The following is a 19,357-nucleotide window of genomic DNA, read 5'->3' on the forward strand; positions in this document are numbered from 1 at the left end:
ATAGAAATATAAAGTACAGAAGAGATCATCATGCAGAGAGGACGTTCACCCGGTCAGATGCGGTCGGACCTGGTCGGACCCGGTCGGACCCGGTTGGACCCGGTCGGACGCGGTCAGACTCTGACCGAGCTCAAGTGTCCTGACAGGATCACAGTTTCCCAGAGAGAAACTAAAACGTGTTCATATAAAAAGAAATGTGTCCATACATGTCAAACCAGTTACTCTTAATGTTGTGGCTGAGTGATGTCTACACTGTGCAGGATGAATATGACTGTATGTGAGTGAGAGAGTGATCGTGAAGCCGCCCGGATCTGGCTCAGCTCCTCAGCTCACATTACACTCCGTCGTAACTGTGCGGTACGACGTGTTCTTTCTGAAGAACGCTGAGGACAAACTCTGATTTACTTGCCATGACCTTTGACCTTTCCATTATTTCAGTGCTTGTCAGAGTAAAGCAGCATGTAGTCCAGCGGCACATTATCTGCTGAACCTCTGAATTTTCTTCAGGGAGGAATCTGGATTTGGTCTGGGCGCCATGACAGCACCAGGGCTTTTCTCGAGACTTGGACCGCTCCCTCTGTAACACGTCATTAATGTTACTCTGTTATCATGTTTTTAAAGTCGCTGTGTCATGTTTTTAAAGTCCCTGTGTCATGTTACTAATCAAAGATAAAGATGGAGAACTGAAGTTTGTCAGAGGTGATGTTACTGTAACACGACTCTTCACACAGAGAACAACAACATTCAAAATCAGTAAGCAATAAATAGAAAGATCAGCATTTCAGACAGAATAAAATGGAGATTTAAAAAATGAGTTAAAACGAAATATAACACAGCAAAGACTCATGAGAGCAGCGAAGCTGTGAGGGCGCAGTGAAAGGTTGGGAACCATGTGACCTGCCACACAGGGACTGATGACACTAACAGTAACGACTGATATCAAACAGGCTGCTGATCACACACTGACTCTGAATCTGTCTGAGCCTCAGTCACAGGAACCTTCTTTAACTTTTAGTGTAATTATATTTCACGGCTGACGAACTGTCTGTGAAGGACCAGCAGCGACAGGCCGACACGAGCTGCTGTCAGTCGTTTCAGTCCTGGGTTTGATTCCTCTGACAGTCCCGCCTCCTGCCACCAGAGGTCAGTGTAACACAACCAACAGGTACCTGAGCGAGCACAGGTGTGGTGTCCTGTGTCTGAGCTCCCTCTGCTTTCATGAAGCAACACGAAACTCTCACAGACGACACAATCAAAGACGTTTTACCTTCAGTATCTGAAACAGCAGAGACGGGGGGCTGTCTGCTCCTGTAAATTAAAAACACATTTTGAATTTGTCTTTAGATATTAGTAACATTGTCCACTTCCAACCCATTCTACATGCTGCATGTCCTCCTCCTCCTCTCCTCCATTCCCAGCTGTCCTATCTCCCTCCTCTCCCTCCTCTTCCTCCTCTCACCCAGCCCGGCCCTCAGCAGGAGGCCCCATATGAGCCCGGTTCACAGGGAGCTGTGTCTGCTGATCTGGGGTCAGACTCTGGCTCTCTGTAAAGAGCTTTGAGACCATTGTGATTGTGGAAGGAGCTGAATAAATAACACTGCACTGAACTGAAAAATCCCTCGCGTGTGTCTCTTAGGGGTGTGCCATCTAAGTCACCTCACGATTCGATTATGATTCACAGTGCTACGATTCGATGAGTCCCCGATTATCGATGCATCTCCATTCATCTTTTTTTTCCCACAGAATGTTTCTTTTCTCACTCTGTAGTTACTTGCAAAATAATGTATATTTTTAAATTTCCATTCATTGAAGTAAAACACGTTTATCTCTATCTTTTCTTTTCTAACTCCTCTGATAAAAGAAACATTAGCTCGCACATGTAATGCCGGTTTCATTTATTGCTGTAGATTAAAAACAATAATAATAACACTAAAAATATATATAGTGTGGCTGTACTGACATGATTCTGATTTGATTATTTTATTATGAACATGTACATGAAAAAAATATGTTAAAAAAGAAAAGAAAAAACAGGGAAAGGAAATACAAACAATATTTCCACTTCTATTACAATCTGATATCTTGATGTGCAGAAAATAATCCTTTTAAATCTTATTGTATGTGCACGTCAGCCAGATTGTTTCTCATATGGATTTTGGACACTATATGGTCACTGTGCGTATTCTTACGTTTCCAGTCAACAGAGTGTTGACAGAATATATAACACTCGACGCTAACCCCTCAGTACAGAGCCGTATGCAGCCGCTCGGCCATGCTTACATTGTTTTGAAGGGGGAGGGGCTTAGTCTGTGGAAGGGGCTTGTTGTGCCACACAGATTTGCTTCCCTCTGTGCAGTTTTCCACAGACACACGTTCCTCTTCCACACGGAAACAGCATTGCACTCAAATTATGTCAAATTCCGCGATATTCCATGTTAAAAATAGATTCCAATTTAGTCGACCGATTCCACGATTCAGTGATCGCGGAAATCATAGGGCCCCATAATTTTTTTTTTTTCGTTCCGACCGCTGGACTTTCCTTCCGTTATTAAAAGAATCTATTTTTGAACATTTATGAATCGATTCTGAATCGTCAGGTGTCACATCACAATTAATCTATGAATCGGGCACACGCCTAGTGTCTTTGTGTGTCTCTGTGTGTGTGTGTGTGTGTGTCTGTGCGTGTGTGTGTGTCTGTGTGTGTCTCTGTCTCTCTGTCTGTGTGTGTGTGTATGTGTGTGTGTGTATGTGTTAGCTTGCCTGTGATTGCTGCCTGCTGATTGTGTAAACAGGTGACATGCTCCTCAGCGTTTGTTGGGTTGATGTGTTGAGGACTTGGTAGTTTGTCTTGTTAAGCTCAGCCCACAGTTTTGATTCCACAGAGACGCCACTCAGATTTCCTGTATGGCTTTATATAAACACAGAGAGCAGAGTAAAGTGGCTGCTATTAGATTAATGTGTAACTGAAGCTGAGAAACTGCAGGGTGACAATCCAGCAGACGGCAAAGACATTGATCAGCCTGAAGTGACGGAAACACAAGACGTTTGTTTGGGGACAGAAGCAGCACTGCAGCTCAGACATCAGACATCACCCATCAGCCATCAGTCTGCAGCCATCAGTCAGCAGCTCAGCCATCAGGATGTACTGTACAGGATGAACTGTCCCTGGATACTGCGTGAGACTGAAGGAAACTTAAAATCTGCAGGATTCTGAATGAAGTTCTGCAGCATGTTTTTCTGATTATGGATCTTCTTCAGTTTTGAATTGTTGCAGCTGGAGGCTAAAAGTTTAAAGTGGTTTCATTTCCTCCATGAACGGTGTGTTTTTATAAGAAGGTCAGAGTAAAAACACTTCCTGTCGTTTTCCCTTCATCTCACAGTATCTTTGCCTCATCTTTGTCACCACAATATTTAACTACTGATCGATCTCCATCCTTTCCCCCACCAGCTGCCCTCTGTGGTGATAGCTCCGTCAGGTGCATGCAGCATACAGCAGCCCGCCTGATCTGGCAGATGAAGGCGGGAGTGCTGAGGCAGCAGGAACAGCGTCGTCACCACTGTTCCTGCTGACTGGCCGACTGTGGCTGGAATAATCAGGACGAACGTCCTGATGTTGTTCCAGTGCTGCAGCAACACGTCTCCACCTGAACTGAACATCAGCCTGAAACCTGAAGCAGCAGCTGTTTGTTCTGTATATCTGCATTCATCCACACCGCAGCCACACAGTGAACGCTGTCAGTGTGAAGTCCTTCAGTTCCATCATTCAGTCCAGCTTTGGAAAAAAACGCGTCCTGATTTAGATCATGTACGTGAAGCTGCCACCGACGCTGCCTCACCTGACAGCACTCGCAGAAGGTTAAAGGAAATGAGAGCATTGTTACGGCACAGCAGCGAGGACAGCTGATGGAACATGTTTGTGTTTAATGTTTTGGCTCTGATGGATTTAGCTGCAGACTGTGGAGCAGCTATAATACAGCACAGGACAGACGTCAGCACCTGAACCTGAATCAGTTTCTGTTGGTAAGAAGTGTTGTGGAGCGCTGAGCAACGGAAAATTCTTTTATTTGATTCTAGTCAGAAAACGTTTCATCTCAAATGAGTGAAAACTGTTTTCAAGTTTGTTGGAGGCAGGAAAAGTTTATCACAGCCAAACTTTACAGGTGAGATGACAGAGCCCTTCCATCCACTGAGCTACAGGTTACTATGATTGTCATTATGCACCAGAACCTTTGACTGTACCAGACGTAGAAAGTGTCCACAGCTTTACAACATGTCAGGAAGAAAAATTGCATAGTTCTTCACTGTTTGCCCTTTGAAAATGTGCTTTTTAAAAAGAATCCAGTCAGTGGATCGAGACTTTCTGCAAAGCACTGAAGTCAGAAAAGCCCTGTTCCTCTGCAGCACTGTCCTCCCAGCGTCTCAAATTGTGTCTCCAAAGAGCAAAAATGTTCCAAGGAGACATCAGACTTGGTGCAGAGAAGCTCTCTTGGTATAAAATTAGCCCCGTCTTGGTTTATCGCTCGTCCTCATCCGCCTCCTAACATTCACAAGGAATTAAAGAGAAAGGTTTCATGCATTGTCTGTCCCCGATGTCCCTCTATGCAAGAATTGGCAAGAGTTGACTGTGCTCCTGTCAGTCCAGACGAGACTTCGGGTCCAGTTTCAGGTTTTGCTGGAGAGGAAGACTCTCCACAAGTGATAGAAAGGACAGGCACTGAGTCGAGGTGGGTCTGAGGTTCAGGTGGAGGTGTGGGAGGAGGTGGAGACCGGTTGGATGAGGAAAAGGTGTCAGTGAGACATCTCTCCTCTGCAGGATCTCGGCTGTGAAGGCAGAGTCTCATATTCGTATGTGGAAGTTACTGCAGACGAGAGACAACAGACAGAATGAGAACCACAGACAGCAGCCACACACAGCCCTGATGACTCAGCAGTAATTCATCCAACCACAGATTCACGTTACAGTCACATGTTTTAATGTGAGCCACCAACAGTGTTGGGCAAGTTACTCTGTGAATGTAATTCAACTGTGATTATTGATTATGCCTTTTAAAAGTAATCAAATTACTCTTACGATTACTTTATTTCAAAAGTAATTAGTTACATTACTAGTTACAGTACTAGTTACTCGTTCCCACCCCAACCATTCAAAAACAGAAGAACCTCTTTAGTCAGCTCGTGAAAAACTTTATTGAGAAACGCGTTCTAAACAAAGTGAAGCCAGTGTTACACCCTGTGACACGGTGAGAGCAGAGCGGGTCCACGGCGGAAACACGCAGCATGTCCTCCACCATATAACCTGCGACGAGCTTATTTAGACTGTCTCCACTTACGTTGGTGCAGCTGCCGTAGCTCAGCTGGAGGACACCCACCGGAACTGGACTGGAAACGCGTCGTGTGTGTGTGTGTGTGTGTGTGTGTGTGTGGCAGACACAGGTACCTTCAGGAGTCACCTGTCTCTTCTGACTGTTTAACACAATGACAACTGCCCAACAACTCTGCTGCTGAACTAGATTGTGTTATACTGACAGGTGTTTCTATTATTTTGTCCACAGACAGTGTCCACAGAGGACATTTCTTACAGGACTGTCAGATTAGCACGAGGAGGGAGATCATGAGCTCAGTCTGAGTGAGTCTATCAGCCTTCACACTTTAACACACTCTCATTACACTTTATCTCACCTGGTTGCCATAGCAACAAGCACCCAGGAGCCTCATCCCCAGCTAATCTGTGACCGGCGGTCCGGTGTGATAGACAGATTTATGACTGAAATCGCTGATGGGATGAATCCCCCGTCATCTTTTCTGCAGCCGTGTTCTTTCTGCTTGGTTTGGGCGGAGGAATGAAACTGCAGTGATGGATCATCGGCAGTAAAACGAGTTGATCGAGCTGCACTGTTGATTTTGTGGGTTTTATCTATGAGTGCACAGCTTTACGCAGAGCAGAGCAAGATTCGGCTCGAGCTGCTGAACATGTGGTCAGCCCGTCCTCCCTGCTTCTCCCCTCGAGCTCTGGAAATTATCCGGAGGTCGAGATAAAATGTGGAAAGAGAACTGAAGAGCTGACAGAGGAAATGAACACAGGGCTTTGAGTGACGGACAAAACCTGATGTCACATGTTTTTGTCTCCACGGTCAGCTCAGGTGTTTTTTCTACAACCTTTAATCTGTCAGATGTCTGATTTGGCAGACCCTGTGGTTACTGATGAGAACTACAGGTCCAACTCTGCCAGACAAGAATCTTAATGTTTGATTGTCCTGTTCCAAACCATTCAACTGTCGACAGAGCTGGTGAAAACAATCTGCTGAGGGACAAGTTAAAAACGAGCATTGTACCTCAGGAAGTCTGGAGCCTTAGAGATCATGTTCTCGAAGTCAGCGAAGGAGAGTTTGTTGTCTCCGTCGAGGTCAGCCTCCTCGATGGCTTTGTCACAGACCAGAGTTACCTCCTCTGCAGTCAACTCTCCTTTGGTCAGCTTGTTCAGAGTCTTCTCCAGGTCCTCCTTACAGATGAAGTTGTCCCTGTTAAAGTCTGGACCAGAACCAGAACATCACACAGAGGAATACTGAGAAACATTTTACAGTGTCTTACAGATCTCAGAGAGACAAATCTGTTACCATAGATCTTGAAGGCGTATATTGTCTTCAGCTCTCTGGGTGAAGTTTCACAGAGAGCAGAAAACAAGTCGACAAAATCGTTGAAGCTCAGGTTCCCCTGTCCGTCCTCTGAGAACGTCTCCACGATTCTGTCTCTGAAAGGGTTCTCCTGTCAGGACAAATGGACAAAACAGCTCCGTGAGCTTCTGGTCGGAGGTCGGAGCAGAGCAGCTCGCTCAGAACCAGCTCCTTCCCTGATCTTCACCGAGAGCTGCGAGAGTCTGAACAGAACCGTGAACAGAGTGGGTTCATAATGCTGGAGTTCTGAGTGGAAACATGTTACGATCTGCTCTGCCTCACATTTCCTACAGATACATACGAACATCGTTTCTAAGAGACAGATTGGTCCTTGAGCCTGGCCTTAATCCCTGACCACTGCTGGTCAGACTGGTTGTACTGGTCAGTTCATCCACCTCGATAAAGGTGAGGACTTAACTAAGAGGTAACGTGGCTGATGTGTAAACATGAAAACTGAGAAGAAATAAACTGAAACAAGGACAATAAAATATTAAAATATGACTTTACCTTATGATCAAATGACTCTTTCTTACTTCATTAGATCAACGTCAGATCAACGTTAAACAGTGATATGTGTTTCTGCCCACCTCCTCAGTCTGAACCACCTCTGTCTAAACATGGTGAGTTCGTCCCTCGGATATGAGCAGAGCAGAGCGTACCAACGGCAGGTGTGCCGGGCCTTCGTTGTCACGCTTACAGTAATAAACACACAGTCACAGATAAAACCAAATACATTGATTATTGGTTTGGAAATGAACAGCAGTCTCCTGTGTGAAAATCCATCCGCCCGTCCTCGTCCTAACATGGACTCACCTGACTCCTAACAATAAAACCTGACTATGGGTCTGTCACAGGAGGACTGAGCTCTCTACCTTCAGCTCAGGCATGGTGATGATGAGCGTCAGAGGGACTTTGATGTCGGGATTGTTGGTGTAGTCCAGTGGCACTAAATGTGGAGCCAGCTCACGATATCTGCCGTGTAACCTGCAACAGAGCAGAAGACACAGGATTAACACACTCCTGTTTGACCATGATGACAGTGTGGATCTGTGGCAGCAGGCAGCAGGCAGCAGCCAGCAGCCAGCAGGCAGCAGGCAGCCGGCAGCAGGCAGCAGGCAGCCGGCAGCAGGCAGCAGGCAGCAGGCAGCCGGCAGCAGGCAGCAGGCAGCCGGCAGCAGGCAGCAGGCAGCCGGCAGCCGGCAGCAGGCAGCAGGCAGCAGCCAGCAGCCAGCAGGCAGCAGGCAGCCGGCAGCCGGCAGCAGGCAGCAGGCAGCAGCCAGCAGCCAGCAGGCAGCAGGCAGCCGGCAGCAGGCAGCAGGCAGCTGGCAGCAGGCAACAGGCAGCAGCCAGCAGGCAGCAGGCAGCAGCCAGCAGGCAGCAGGCAGCAGGCAGCAGCCAGCAGCCAGCAGCCAGCAGGCAGCAGGCAGCCGGCAGCAGGCAGCAGGCAGCTGGCAGCAGGCAACAGGCAGCAGCCAGCAGGCAGCAGGCAGCAGCCAGCAGGCAGCAGGCAGCAGGCAGCAGCCAGCAGCCAGCAGCCAGCAGGCAGCAGGCAGCAGCCAGCAGGCAGCAGGCAGCAACTCCACGACTCTTCGTCCCTTCAGTCTGAAGAGTCTCTGCTAAAGATGGATTCACAGTGAACACAGAGGACAGAGCCTCGGATCAAGACTCAGACTGATGTCTGCTTCTGTATCTATATGATGAGGTTTTCTGATTTATTCTCATGTGGACGTTGGGAGTGTGTTGGTGGAGGTTGTTGTTTTTGTTTTTTCTGTGCTCAGTAAGCCAGAAGCAGAAATGGTTGAATCAGATGCTACGAGGAGCCGCCTCCTCAGCCTCCTTCCAGCAGAGGGAGTTAACTCTGACCAGGTGACTCTGCTAATGAGGCCGTTTGGTGAGGATTTGTCTCAAAGGTGCCGATAACTCACCGCAGGATTTCTTTCCGGGTGAAGAAGGTGCAATCCTGTAAACAAACAAACAAACAAACAAACAAACAAACAAACAAACAAACAAACAAACAAACAGATAAACAGCTGATGATGGAGCTGGGTGTTGAGTCAGAGTGACTCACAGAGCTGCTGAACCTCAGGGAGGATCTGCTTTCACACCATCAGTCAGCAGGACAGCAGCAGCATCACATCCAGCAGGATGCAGAGAGAGGCTGGAGCTCAGCCAATCAGCAACAGGAGAGACACCCTGCCCTGTCTGCTCTGCTCTGTGCTATTCTGCACTATTTCAGTTTATTCTATCCAATTCTGTTTAATTCAGTTCTATTGAATTCAGCAATCTTCTCTCTTCTATTCCACATCTCTCATCCCCATGAAATAAAAGCAGGACATCTGTGTTAAAGATGATGATGGGTGTGGATGTGTCACCTGAAAAGCCTCCAGCTGCTCCTCGGTGAAGGTTGTCTGCTTGTTGCCCATCCTGCTCGGCCGATTCTCCCATCACACTGGAACTGCAGGTCTCAGATCTGCTTAAATCCGCTCAGGACGACATGTTCCGGTCCAGCAGCTGTTCTGCACACGGCCGAGACATCCACGGTCCTGATCCGGGTCTGACTCTCCTCCTGGCCGCCGCGGAGCTCGGAGCAGCAGAGGAAAAGGTGATTTTGACGCCTCAGCGATGAGGAGGCGGTGCGGGGAGCAGCCTGATGCCTTCAGGTGCTGCTCGTAAACACAGCTTTCAAGTGGGAGTTACATTCAAGTGTCTCAGGTTGGAAATGGGATAAATAGGCAAAGTAGATTTTAGCGCCACAGGATGAGCAGATCGTCACTGAGTCAGTGTCACTCCGCGGAACAAGAAGGCACCAGGAGGTCAGCGATGCAAATCTCTCAAATCATGTTAAAGATTTACAGAACTTATTTAGTTTGTTTGCTAAAACATCACAGCATTTTCCAAAATATTCCAGAAATGCCAAAACCCTTTAAGAATATTCGAACATCTTCAAAAATATTCATGGATTTTCCAAACCCTTCAAAAATTTCAAAAACCTTCAAATCTCCACCCCCCGATTACCGAGGCTGCGCTGACGTCACCCTGCCGCAGATGACATCGTCCACTTCCGCTCTGCATCGAAGATAATCTATTATTTCAAAGATGAATCACTACAACGATCTTTCCATAAAAGACAAACATTAACAGGCATTTTAATGTAAAATAAACAGCACAGAAAGTGGATGTACGACACGTTACAGGGGAACTCGAGCTTCAAACTGTCAGATTTCAAAAATCGGACAGTTTTGAGAAAATGACCAAAAAAGGAAAATGACCAAAAAAGGTCATTTTCTCAAATCCTGATCTGAAGCAGGAGTTTGAGGTATTTATACTTCAGTTTTTCCTTTTCACTACTTTACCTGAACTAGCTACTGAGCTAAAACGCTGTTTACACATTAATACAGCAGCGAGTAATAATATCAGAGTCAGAGTTAAGTACTTTTACTAATAGTTCCGTTCATCTTGTGCTCAGCGTGTGAGTCTGAGGATTCTGTCAGAGTGAGCGCTCTGTCACAGAGGATCTTTGTCCCGGAGTGCGGAATGGCAGGCAGCGTGTGGAGGTCAATGGTGAGAAAAAGATGCTTTATACACGGATTAAAGCCACTGACACCGCGTTTATCAGCTGCGAGCTGTGTGCTGTGTGTGAGCTGAAGTGTTAGCGTCACTCTGTCGATGTGTACTTGCTCTGAATGTGTTTTATTCGCTGCCGTTAGCAGGTTAGCAGGCTAGCAGGTTAGCAGGCTAGCAGGCTAGCAGGTTAGCAGGCTAGCCGCTCGTGTGTGTCCTTCAGCGTGCAGTCAGGGCGGATTTCAGAGCAGACTGCCGCGGCCGATTCTTCGGCTTTACCCTGGAACAGTCACGACTTCATCCATCACCACGAAACTATAACTTGAACTCTGTCAGTGCCGCGGGTGGAGGCCTCGACTCTCAGCTGTCACGGTTTGGCTGTAGGGACGCCCAAAACCGCGCTTAAAAATAAACAAATTTAAGGTTTCTTTGCTCGTTACTCAACCGAGTTCCTTCTGCTAAGTTCGGCGATATTAAATCTACCATGCAGGCTTTCATTACAGTAAAATTTAAATTGATTTGAATGTAGTCTGTCATAAATTCACAAACGACACAAGGCCAGGAAAAATCGGGTTCAGTTCAGTGCAGTACGGTACATGGGCACGAAAAGACAGAAAAGAAGGAAAATACATTTAAGTAAGAAACTACAGCAGAACATGTAACATAAACAAGGTTTCTCACATTAAACTGAAGCACAACAGATGAAGATAAGAAGAAGAAAAGTTCATTATTTGACCAAAATATTGATAAACCTTCTGTTAATACTTTGTTGTTGTTAATGGGATTCAACCTTTTCTAACTAAATTAATATGATGAAACAGCTCGTCAGAGTCATAAAAATAAAATGTTCATATGTTTTAGTGGAGATTTTAGATCAAAGCTCAGAGAGGGTGTGTGTGTCCTGGTGTCTTTGGGTCCTTCACAGACCTCACTGCCAACTTCATGAGCATCTGGAACAGTAAAGCACATTAAAGTAAACAAAGCATGAAACTGCAGACGTTGGTGCTTGAAGCTGCTCGAGATCCTGTGACTGAGGAAACGTTCGTTTGAAAATCAGCTGCTCTGTGAACCATCGCCGGCCTCAGGTCGTTCGGTGATGTGACACTTTGGTTGTGTTTGACCGGTTTCCAGTCAGATTCACTGAGTGTGTGTGTGGTCGGTGTGGAGTGTGTGCGTTGCAGTGACCTTCATGTTGTGTCCTCCAGCTGTCCCAAGTGGTCGGAGGGGCGGTGAGGAGACCTGCTCTGTCCTCAGCTTTATTTTCCAGAGGGGTGAGTAGTTCAGGGTCCCCAACCCGACACCAGCACCTGCTGCAACACACTCACACACACATAAAACAGGGCTCAGCATTTTCTCTGTGTCTGAGTTGGTTTGTTTTTCTGTCCACAGAAACTGTGAAACTACCTGATCACAAAAATCAATCAGTTAGTTTCAGCTATCAATTCATTAATTAGTCAGTGGAGAGAAAATCAGAGTCATAAATACAGAACTTCCTGTGGCGTCAGTTTTATCAGTGTCTCAGATTCATGCTTTTGTCAAACACACATTCATCAATGAATTGTGAAAATTATAAGACAACTCCAATGTGCACGAGCTCGTAATTCATGTAAAGTTGAACATTTTGAAGAAATGCCTCAGGAATGAAACATGAACGGGTGAAAATGACAGAAAATTAATTTTATCGATCATCAATCAATCAGCATCAATCATTTTGTCCGTCCGTCTGTCCACAGATGCAGACGGTCACTCTGATCCCTGGTGACGGGATCGGACCAGAGATTTCCACGGCTGTCATGAAAATCTTTGAGGCTGCCAAGGTGAGTGAGTTCAGCACAGGAGGAGTTTGTTCTCTGTTTACCTGGAGAAACACCTGGCTACCGTAGGGAGAATCGGCTGGTTTTGATTGTGTCCTACAGGCTCCAATCAGATGGGAGGAGCGGAACGTGACGGCGATAAAAGGACCTGGGGGGAGATGGATGATCCCTCCCGATGCGAAAGAGTCCATGGACAGGAGCAAGATCGGACTCAAAGGTCTGTGGAGGGTGAGTGTGCAGCGTTCAGAGTTTGTCTACGTGCGCCACTCATCAGTGGAATCTCTGTCCTGCAGGACCCCTGAAGACGCCCATTGCCGCAGGTCACCCGTCCATGAACCTGCTGCTCAGGAAGACCTTCGACCTCTACGCCAACGTGCGTCCCTGCGTCTCCATTGAGGGCTACAAGACTCCGTACACCGATGTCAATCTGGTCACCATCCGAGAGAACACGGAGGGCGAGTACAGCGGAATCGAACACGTGGTGAGTGGACCAGATGCAGGATGTACGCTGTGTGATGGGAGGTCAGACCCATTTAAATAAAATCACACAGCTGTTGAAGGGTCAGTTCACCCAGTTAAAACTAGCAGGAGAGTTTATGTAGTTAACTTTTATCACTCAGTAAATAACATGAACTAACGACAGCTTCGTGAGTCTGTAGCAACGTTTGCTAACGGCAGTTTAGGAGGAAAGAGCAGAACTTTAACCACAGTTCATCTACATCTTCAGTCCAGTGACCGTTAGACTCAGGTCTGATGTCACCGCGTCCAACTCAGTGGGAGAATGAAGTGTGTTGCAGCTGTGAGCAGGTGTTACCTGTGTGCTGCAGCGATGACCTGCCCTCCTCACCTGTGCTCCTGTAGGTCAGCTAGTCGTTGCAGACAGGACGCTGTGCTCCTGTTCGTCTTCAGGGTAAGAATGAGGAAGCAGCTCAGTCGTACAAACCTCACCTGTTCGTCCTGCACAGTCCTGCTGTGGATCAGTGTGTCTCCCAGGTTCACACTGTCAGCTCAGATCTGGACTCTTTAACCCCCTGAATCAGAATCCTGAGAGTCTGCTGTGATTAGCTTAGCTTAGCACAAAGAGACCAGTGTAACTGGTGTAAGAGTCATAGACATGTTTGGTAAATGAACGAAATCCTGACCAAAGCATCGGCACAGATCTTTCAGCTGACAGGAGACGTCCCAGTGTCTGTGTGCGGACTCCCTCTCACCCTGAGCCATAATCAACCTTTGTCCATTTTCCTCCTGTTGGGGTTTTGTGTCTCTGTCTCTCTGCACCTCACTCACCTTCTCATGGAAAAATCGTCATTGACCTGCTGGTAAAAAAAACGAGTCTTATTTTTCCTTAGATTTGATAAAAAAATTTTTTTTTTAAATGTTGTTCCGTTGGTTGTGAGCAGCTCAGACACCTGTGTTCTCCACACGTTCTCAGGTGTGTGTGAGTCAGGTGGTCTGACTGTGATTAGTTAGACACCAAGACTGTGGATCCAGTTAAGCAGAATATAATTCACACCAGCACAAGATCTGCACCTGAACAGGTGTCGTATCATCTGTAAATCCAGATGTTTGCTCCTGGAACAGCAGCAGCTGAGGTGTGTGTGTGTGTTTGTGTGTGTGTGAACTCTCCCTGTGGACACTGCAAACTGCATCATGTTTTCTGCCGATCAGGACGTTATCATCAGTCAGTGTCCCGGTCCTGATCCCGGTCCGTGATCTGAATCCCTCATCTCCCGGCTCTGAAACTGTCCTGTCTCCTGTTGTTGTAGATCGTGGACGGTGTGGTTCAGAGCATCAAACTGATCACGGAGAACGCCAGCCGACGCATCGCCGAGTATGCCTTCGAATACGCCAGAAACAACCAAAGAAACAGCGTGACGGCTGTCCACAAAGCCAACATCATGTGGGTACCACAGCAGTCGGTCAGACGGACGCAGTGAGGGACATGGACAGACGTGTGAAGACGTCCTGACGAGTTTGGTTCAGATTTCTGAGCAAACTGAAGAGTTAATGTGACTCGTCCTAAAAATCTGTTTAACAGTTACAACAGTGCAGCTGCTACTGCACACACACACACACACACACACACACACACACACACACACACACACACACACACACACACACACACACACTGGTTCAGTGTGCAGGAGTCAGCAGGCAGAGACTCTGGGTGTTTACCTGTGAGGTGTCAGTGGATGCACAGCTTCCTGTGTGATTGATCCTCTGATGGCTAAACCAAAGCTAACACGCTAACACTGTGATCAATGATCTGATGATTGATGGTCATCTGGATTCTGTTTTCCTGTCTCTGTCTCTGTCTCTGTCCAGGCGAATGTCCGATGGTCTGTTTCTGAGAAAATGTCGTGAGGTTGCAGAGAACTACAAAGACATCAAGTTCACTGAGATGTACCTGGACACTGTGTGTCTCAATGTAAGTTCACTGTGAGACCTCAGCAGTCCACTGAGACACTCAGGACTGTCTTTGTAGAGGTGGTCTGCTCATCATCTCAGTCTGGAGTTTACAGATGTTCAGTGTTCAGAGTTTGTTCCGTTTTCACGTTTACAGCTGAACCTTTTTTGTCTGACCTTCGTGTCCCGGTGTTCTGGTCTTTCAGATGGTTCAGGATCCGACCCAGTTTGACGTCCTGGTCATGCCCAACCTGTACGGAGACATTCTGAGGTTGGTTTTTGTCCCTGCAGCGGCAGTGTTACCTGTGAGGCCAGCAGAGGGCGTGTGGGGTAAATGTGACATGGTGATGCTTTGTGTTTCAGCGACCTGTGTGCCGGTCTGATCGGAGGACTCGGGGTCACTCCCAGCGGGAACATCGGAGCAAACGGAGTCGCCATATTTGAATCGGTTTGTTTTTCACGTTTTTTTAAGATTTAAAGCCGACGGGTCGTCACTCTGTCACACCTGCGTTTAAGCTTCTGAATGCTTGTGATGGAGGGACAGCAGCAGGTCGCTGAGTGTGACAGACGCTGTCTCATCATTAGTTTGGACAAACAACGTGAGACTGTTTGACATGATCGATCTAAACGATCAGTTATCAGAACTGGAAACCGGTTTCCAGTTCTTCCAGTCCCTCGTTTCCCAAACGGAGAAACAACATTGGTCAGTGGAGGACGTGTGTCTCTCTGTAGACACGGAGCTCAGGTGGAACTAAGAGGGAGTTGAAGCTGTGACCAAACCTGAACAGACCACTTTGAAAACTAAAATTCGAGTGTGTGTCTGTGTGTGTTTGTCCCGCAGGTCCACGGCACCGCCCCCGACATCGCGGGCTTGGACCTGGCAAACCCAACCGCCCTGCTGCTCAGCGCCGTCATGATGCTGCGTCACATGGGTCTCCACGAACACGGCAACAAGATCCAGACGGCCTGTTTTGACACCATCAGAGACAAGAAGGTGAGACAGGGACACTCGGAGGGTTCAGGAATCTCAGGGAGAGACAGACACCGAGCTGGAGTGATCGTCAGCGGTTCACGCTCTGACCGAGCAGGTGGAAACTGGACGCGGCCGGTACGAGGCCTTCGCCGCCTCAGAGTCTCCAGCTCATTTAAAGTTCACCTTGTGAAAACAATGTGAGGGTCTAATCCTGCAAAGGGAAACTCAGACCGGGTGTTGTGAATCAAGTCTTTTAATGTCATGCAGCATGGAGACAAGACATACAGTTCACAGTGTGTTCTGCAGTGTTGTCTAAAGAGTGTTGTCTAGTATGACTCTTTATACCTGTAGTCAGTATGCCATAAATACCTTTCCCAGCATGAGAGACAATAAAGGATGTCTTCTGGTCACACCAAACGTAAACAATCAGGACAACCAAATGGGGTTCATTCCCAGGCCATCTATGATATTTCCAGGTCAGCAACCTTAGATAAACAGTTCACTCTAGAAAGCAACTGTTTTTACACCTATTACAAACACTCAGGACAATTAATCAGAGTTCACTCCCAGGTTAGCTAAGGTTTCTCCAGATCAACATTTACAGATGTTATTTCACTTTAGGAGACGTCTGTTTTAAATGACCACAAGGTATAATCCTTATTCCCTTACAACAACTCTGGGGAAAGTTTTACAACCTGGCAGGAATGTGGGCAAACTTGTACTAAGGATGGGTTTAGGTACAGCGTAGTTCTAAATTAACAATAGAATATTTTCCACAACCTGTAACGGCGAAGTGGTCCAGGACTAAGGTGGATGGTGGACACCGTGAGTTACTGAGGCAGGGCAGAGAATGATATCAGGCCACAGGTGAGACCTCAGAGGAAGTTCACCTGGACAGAGACATGTACCGAGATGTTCTGTCTTATTGGTTTCTGTATCTGTCCAGGCCTGAAGACAGGACGACGTCTTTCTGTGGAGAAGCAGGTTCGTCTTACAGGATGAGAAATCACGTGCTGACGTCTGAGAGTGTTTTCAGTGTTTAGCGAGTCTCCACGTGAAATTAATGCATGACCAGTGAAACCAGTTCACAGCGTCTCTGACGTCTTCACAGTGTCTCTGATGTCTTCAATGCAGAAATGAACCAGAGAGAAAATGTGTCAAACAGCTGAGACGGACAATGATCTGAGAAACTGTCTCTTCGACGGGGGGACTGAGATTTCAGGACTGGTTCATCAGACCTCAGTGATGAGGACAGATCTGGACAACAGGAATTTGTAAATAAGAGAAAATTCTCTTGAATGAGCTGAATCTGCAGACGAGCAGGTCTTCATTAGACCGGGTATCTCTGGACTGTCCACAGAGAAAACCTGGATCTGGAGCAGACCTGTCACTCACGTGTCTGTCTCTGTAAAGGGTTAGGGTTAGACTCTGAGCTGTACTGTACGTATCAATCAGTGATTGATTGATTGATTGATACTTTGCACAGTTACATAGAATAGAATAGAATAGAATGCCTTTTATTGTCATTGGACATCTTTTACATGTACAACGAGATGGAAAGCATCTCCTTCTCCAGTGCAACATGTATGAATATACAACATAGAATAGAATAAAATAAAATAGATTAAGTTAAATAAGTTTAGTGCAAGTCAAAATATAAAAGGAAAGCTATACAACAATATGAAGAGAAAAAATCAAAATACGGAGGGGGGGGGGGGGGGTAAGGTGCACAGTTCAAGAAGTATGGGTTATTGCACATTAATGAATATTGCACAGTGAGTGGATAGAGGGAAGGAAGTCCAGGGGTTCAGGGGAATAGACTGTGGGGTTCAGTGCATGTGTGAGTTCAGTATGGTTTTGGCTTTCGGGAAAAAACTGTCTCTGAGTCTGTTAGTCTTTGTTCTGATGTGCCTGTGGCGCCTTCCTGAGGGCAACAGGTCAAACAGAGCAAAGCCAGGGTGGGAGCTGTCCTTGGTGATGCTCTTTGCTCTGCTGAGGCAGCGGGAGGTGTAAATGTCCATCAGGGAGGGGAGGGGGCAGCCGATGATCTTCTGTGCCGCACCGACTTAGCCCCCCCTTAGAGGGGGGCTAAGTCGGTGCTGTGCCTCCTGAAGTCGACAATGATCTCCTTGGTTTTCTTGGTGTTCAGAGCCAGGTTGTTCTCTGAACACCAAGATGCCAACTTCAGGACCTCTTCTCTGTAGGCTGCTTCATCTCCCTTTGAGATGAGTCCGACCACTGTAGTGTCGTCAGCAAACTTAACAATGAGGTTGCTGTTGGGCCGGACTGCAGTCGTGGGTGTAGAGGCAGTACAGGAGGGGGCTCAGCACACAGCCCTGTGGAGAGCCGGTGCTCAGCGTGCGAATGGAGGAGAGGTGAGGGCCGAGTCTCACAGTCTGGGGTCGGTTAGTTAGAAAGTCCTTTATCCAGGCACATGTGAGAGGGGGGAGGCCGAGAGTGTCCAGTTTGGTGATGAGAATGTCGGGAATGATTGTGTTGAAGGCGGAACTGTAATCCACAAAGAGCACGAACGTAGCTCTGCTGCTGCTCCAGATGGCTCAGCACAGAGTGGAGAGCTACGGCGATAGCATCCTCTGTGGATCTGTTACCACGATATGCAAACTGGTAGGGGTCGAAGTCTGGGGGGAGATAGTTCTTGAGACATCACAGTGTGTCTCTGTCTCACTGTTCACAGCTGTTACACAGTCTGCACATCTGTCTCGATGACAGAAGACAAACTTTGCTGAGACCATGGAAACAGTGCTGTTGTTGTTGTTGTTGCTGTTGTTGCTGTTGTTGTTGTTGTTGTTGTTGTTGTTGTTGTTGTTGTTGTTGTTGCTGCTGCTGCTGCTGCTGTTGTTGTTGTTGTTGTTGTTGTTGTTGTTGTTGTTGTTGTTGTGAAACTGATGAGGTGTGTTTGTGTCTCAGGTGCTGACGAAGGACCTGGGAGGAAACTCCAAGTGCTCAGAGTTCACAGCTGAGATCTGCCGTCGGATCCAGGATCTGGACTGAAGCTTCAGTGACGGAGCTGCTGTGGGAGCCGGGTCTCCGCCCACCTGACCCTCCTCCATCACAGATCCCCGCCTCCCCCAGTCTCCCCCCGCCCCCTCCCCCCAGCCTCTGTTTTTTCTTTCACCTGTGTTTACCTGTTTGATGTCTTTGCTGTAATGATATGAGATGATGTGGAGGGGGCGGGGCTTCTGTGGCAGCTACCTGTCAGTCACACAATGAAACATTCTCAGAAAACATACGCACAACTTTGACATGACCACGTTGGTATGAAATAATTTCAGCAGAGTTTCTTACAGAGAATTTCATATGAACATGAATGATGACACACGTGTGGATGACGTCGCTCTGCCTGTTGTGATCCAGTGTAACCGTAACTGAAATGTCCTCTTATTTATTGTTTCTACTTCCTGTTACTGTCTCCTGCTGCTCTTTAGTTGAGGTTTATATAAAGGAGGACGGAGACGTTTGCTCTCTGCTGTCTCTAACCACAAACACAGACGTGCAGCTTCTCTGGATTCTTCCAGATCTTCATCATCTTCATCATCCATTAAAAAGGGCTTTTTGAAAAGATGAACTGTGACGGTGAAATGAATCTCCTGTCAGGTGCACGTCATTCTTCAGGCTCATGCATCATTCACCTGTGCAGGGGAGTCATGTTGTCCTCTAGGGGATGGGAGGACGTGATTGTCCCTCTCAAGTGTTACAGGTTGAATTTCTTCCTGAAGTCTCTCAACTCTGTGTCCTGCCTGTTCAGCCTGTGAAGGACAGGGGACAGAGTCTGAGCTCCCTCAGTTCTGACTGTCGGCTCAGTGCTGCCCTCTGCAGGAGCAGCAGCGTCAGACCTTTGCACCCTGGGTTTTAGTTGCAGGTTCCATGGTTCCACACTGGCTGCGCTTGTTTAACAGTGAGAGCTGTTC

General features: G+C 47.3%; 2 protein-coding genes across 2 annotated transcripts; one reads left to right on the plus strand and one right to left on the minus strand.

Annotated features, from left to right (window-relative positions):
- Positions 1-3,938: 3,938 nt before the first annotated feature.
- On the minus strand, positions 3,939-9,278 carry LOC121183716 (calcium and integrin-binding family member 2-like). Its single transcript, XM_041040909.1, has 6 exons — positions 9,044-9,278; positions 8,597-8,631; positions 7,544-7,655; positions 6,615-6,762; positions 6,333-6,528; positions 3,939-4,859 (listed from the first exon to the last, which is right to left on the minus strand). Exons 1-6 carry the CDS (start codon positions 9,092-9,094, stop codon positions 4,838-4,840), a joined length of 564 nt encoding a protein of 187 aa, XP_040896843.1. The 5' UTR covers positions 9,095-9,278; the 3' UTR covers positions 3,939-4,837.
- An 885-nt stretch (positions 9,279-10,163) lies between these two features.
- Positions 10,164-18,938, plus strand: LOC121183710 (isocitrate dehydrogenase [NAD] subunit alpha, mitochondrial-like). The gene is made up of 11 exons (XM_041040896.1): positions 10,164-10,232; positions 11,438-11,503; positions 11,966-12,049; positions 12,149-12,263; positions 12,340-12,527; positions 13,813-13,946; positions 14,375-14,477; positions 14,662-14,726; positions 14,819-14,903; positions 15,297-15,449; positions 18,357-18,938. The coding sequence occupies exons 1-11, from the start codon at positions 10,206-10,208 to the stop codon at positions 18,438-18,440; spliced, it is 1,104 nt and encodes a 367-aa protein (XP_040896830.1). The 5' UTR covers positions 10,164-10,205; the 3' UTR covers positions 18,441-18,938.
- The last annotated feature ends 419 nt before the right edge of the window (positions 18,939-19,357 follow it).

Source organism: Toxotes jaculatrix, chromosome 1 (assembly GCF_017976425.1).
Source record: "Toxotes jaculatrix isolate fToxJac2 chromosome 1, fToxJac2.pri, whole genome shotgun sequence".
Taxonomy (NCBI): domain Eukaryota; kingdom Metazoa; phylum Chordata; class Actinopteri; family Toxotidae; genus Toxotes; species Toxotes jaculatrix.

Excerpts from the sequence above, each read along its gene's own strand:
- LOC121183710 (XM_041040896.1), top strand. The coding sequence starts at position 10,206 with ATGGCAGGCAGCGTGTGGAGGTCAATG. Across the intron at positions 10,233-11,437 it reads GCAGCGTGTGGAGGTCAATG|CTGTCCCAAGTGGTCGGAGG; the intron begins GTGAGAAAAAGA and ends TGTGTCCTCCAG. Across the intron at positions 14,478-14,661 it reads TGGACACTGTGTGTCTCAAT|ATGGTTCAGGATCCGACCCA; the intron begins GTAAGTTCACTG and ends CTGGTCTTTCAG.
- LOC121183716 (XM_041040909.1), bottom strand. The coding sequence starts at position 9,094 with ATGGGCAACAAGCAGACAACCTTCACCGAGGAGCAGCTGGAGGCTTTT. Across the intron at positions 7,656-8,596 it reads ACCCGGAAAGAAATCCTGCG|GTTACACGGCAGATATCGTG; the intron begins GTGAGTTATCGG and ends GCTCTGTTGCAG. Across the intron at positions 6,529-6,614 it reads ATACGCCTTCAAGATCTATG|ACTTTAACAGGGACAACTTC; the intron begins GTAACAGATTTG and ends GTTCTGGTCCAG.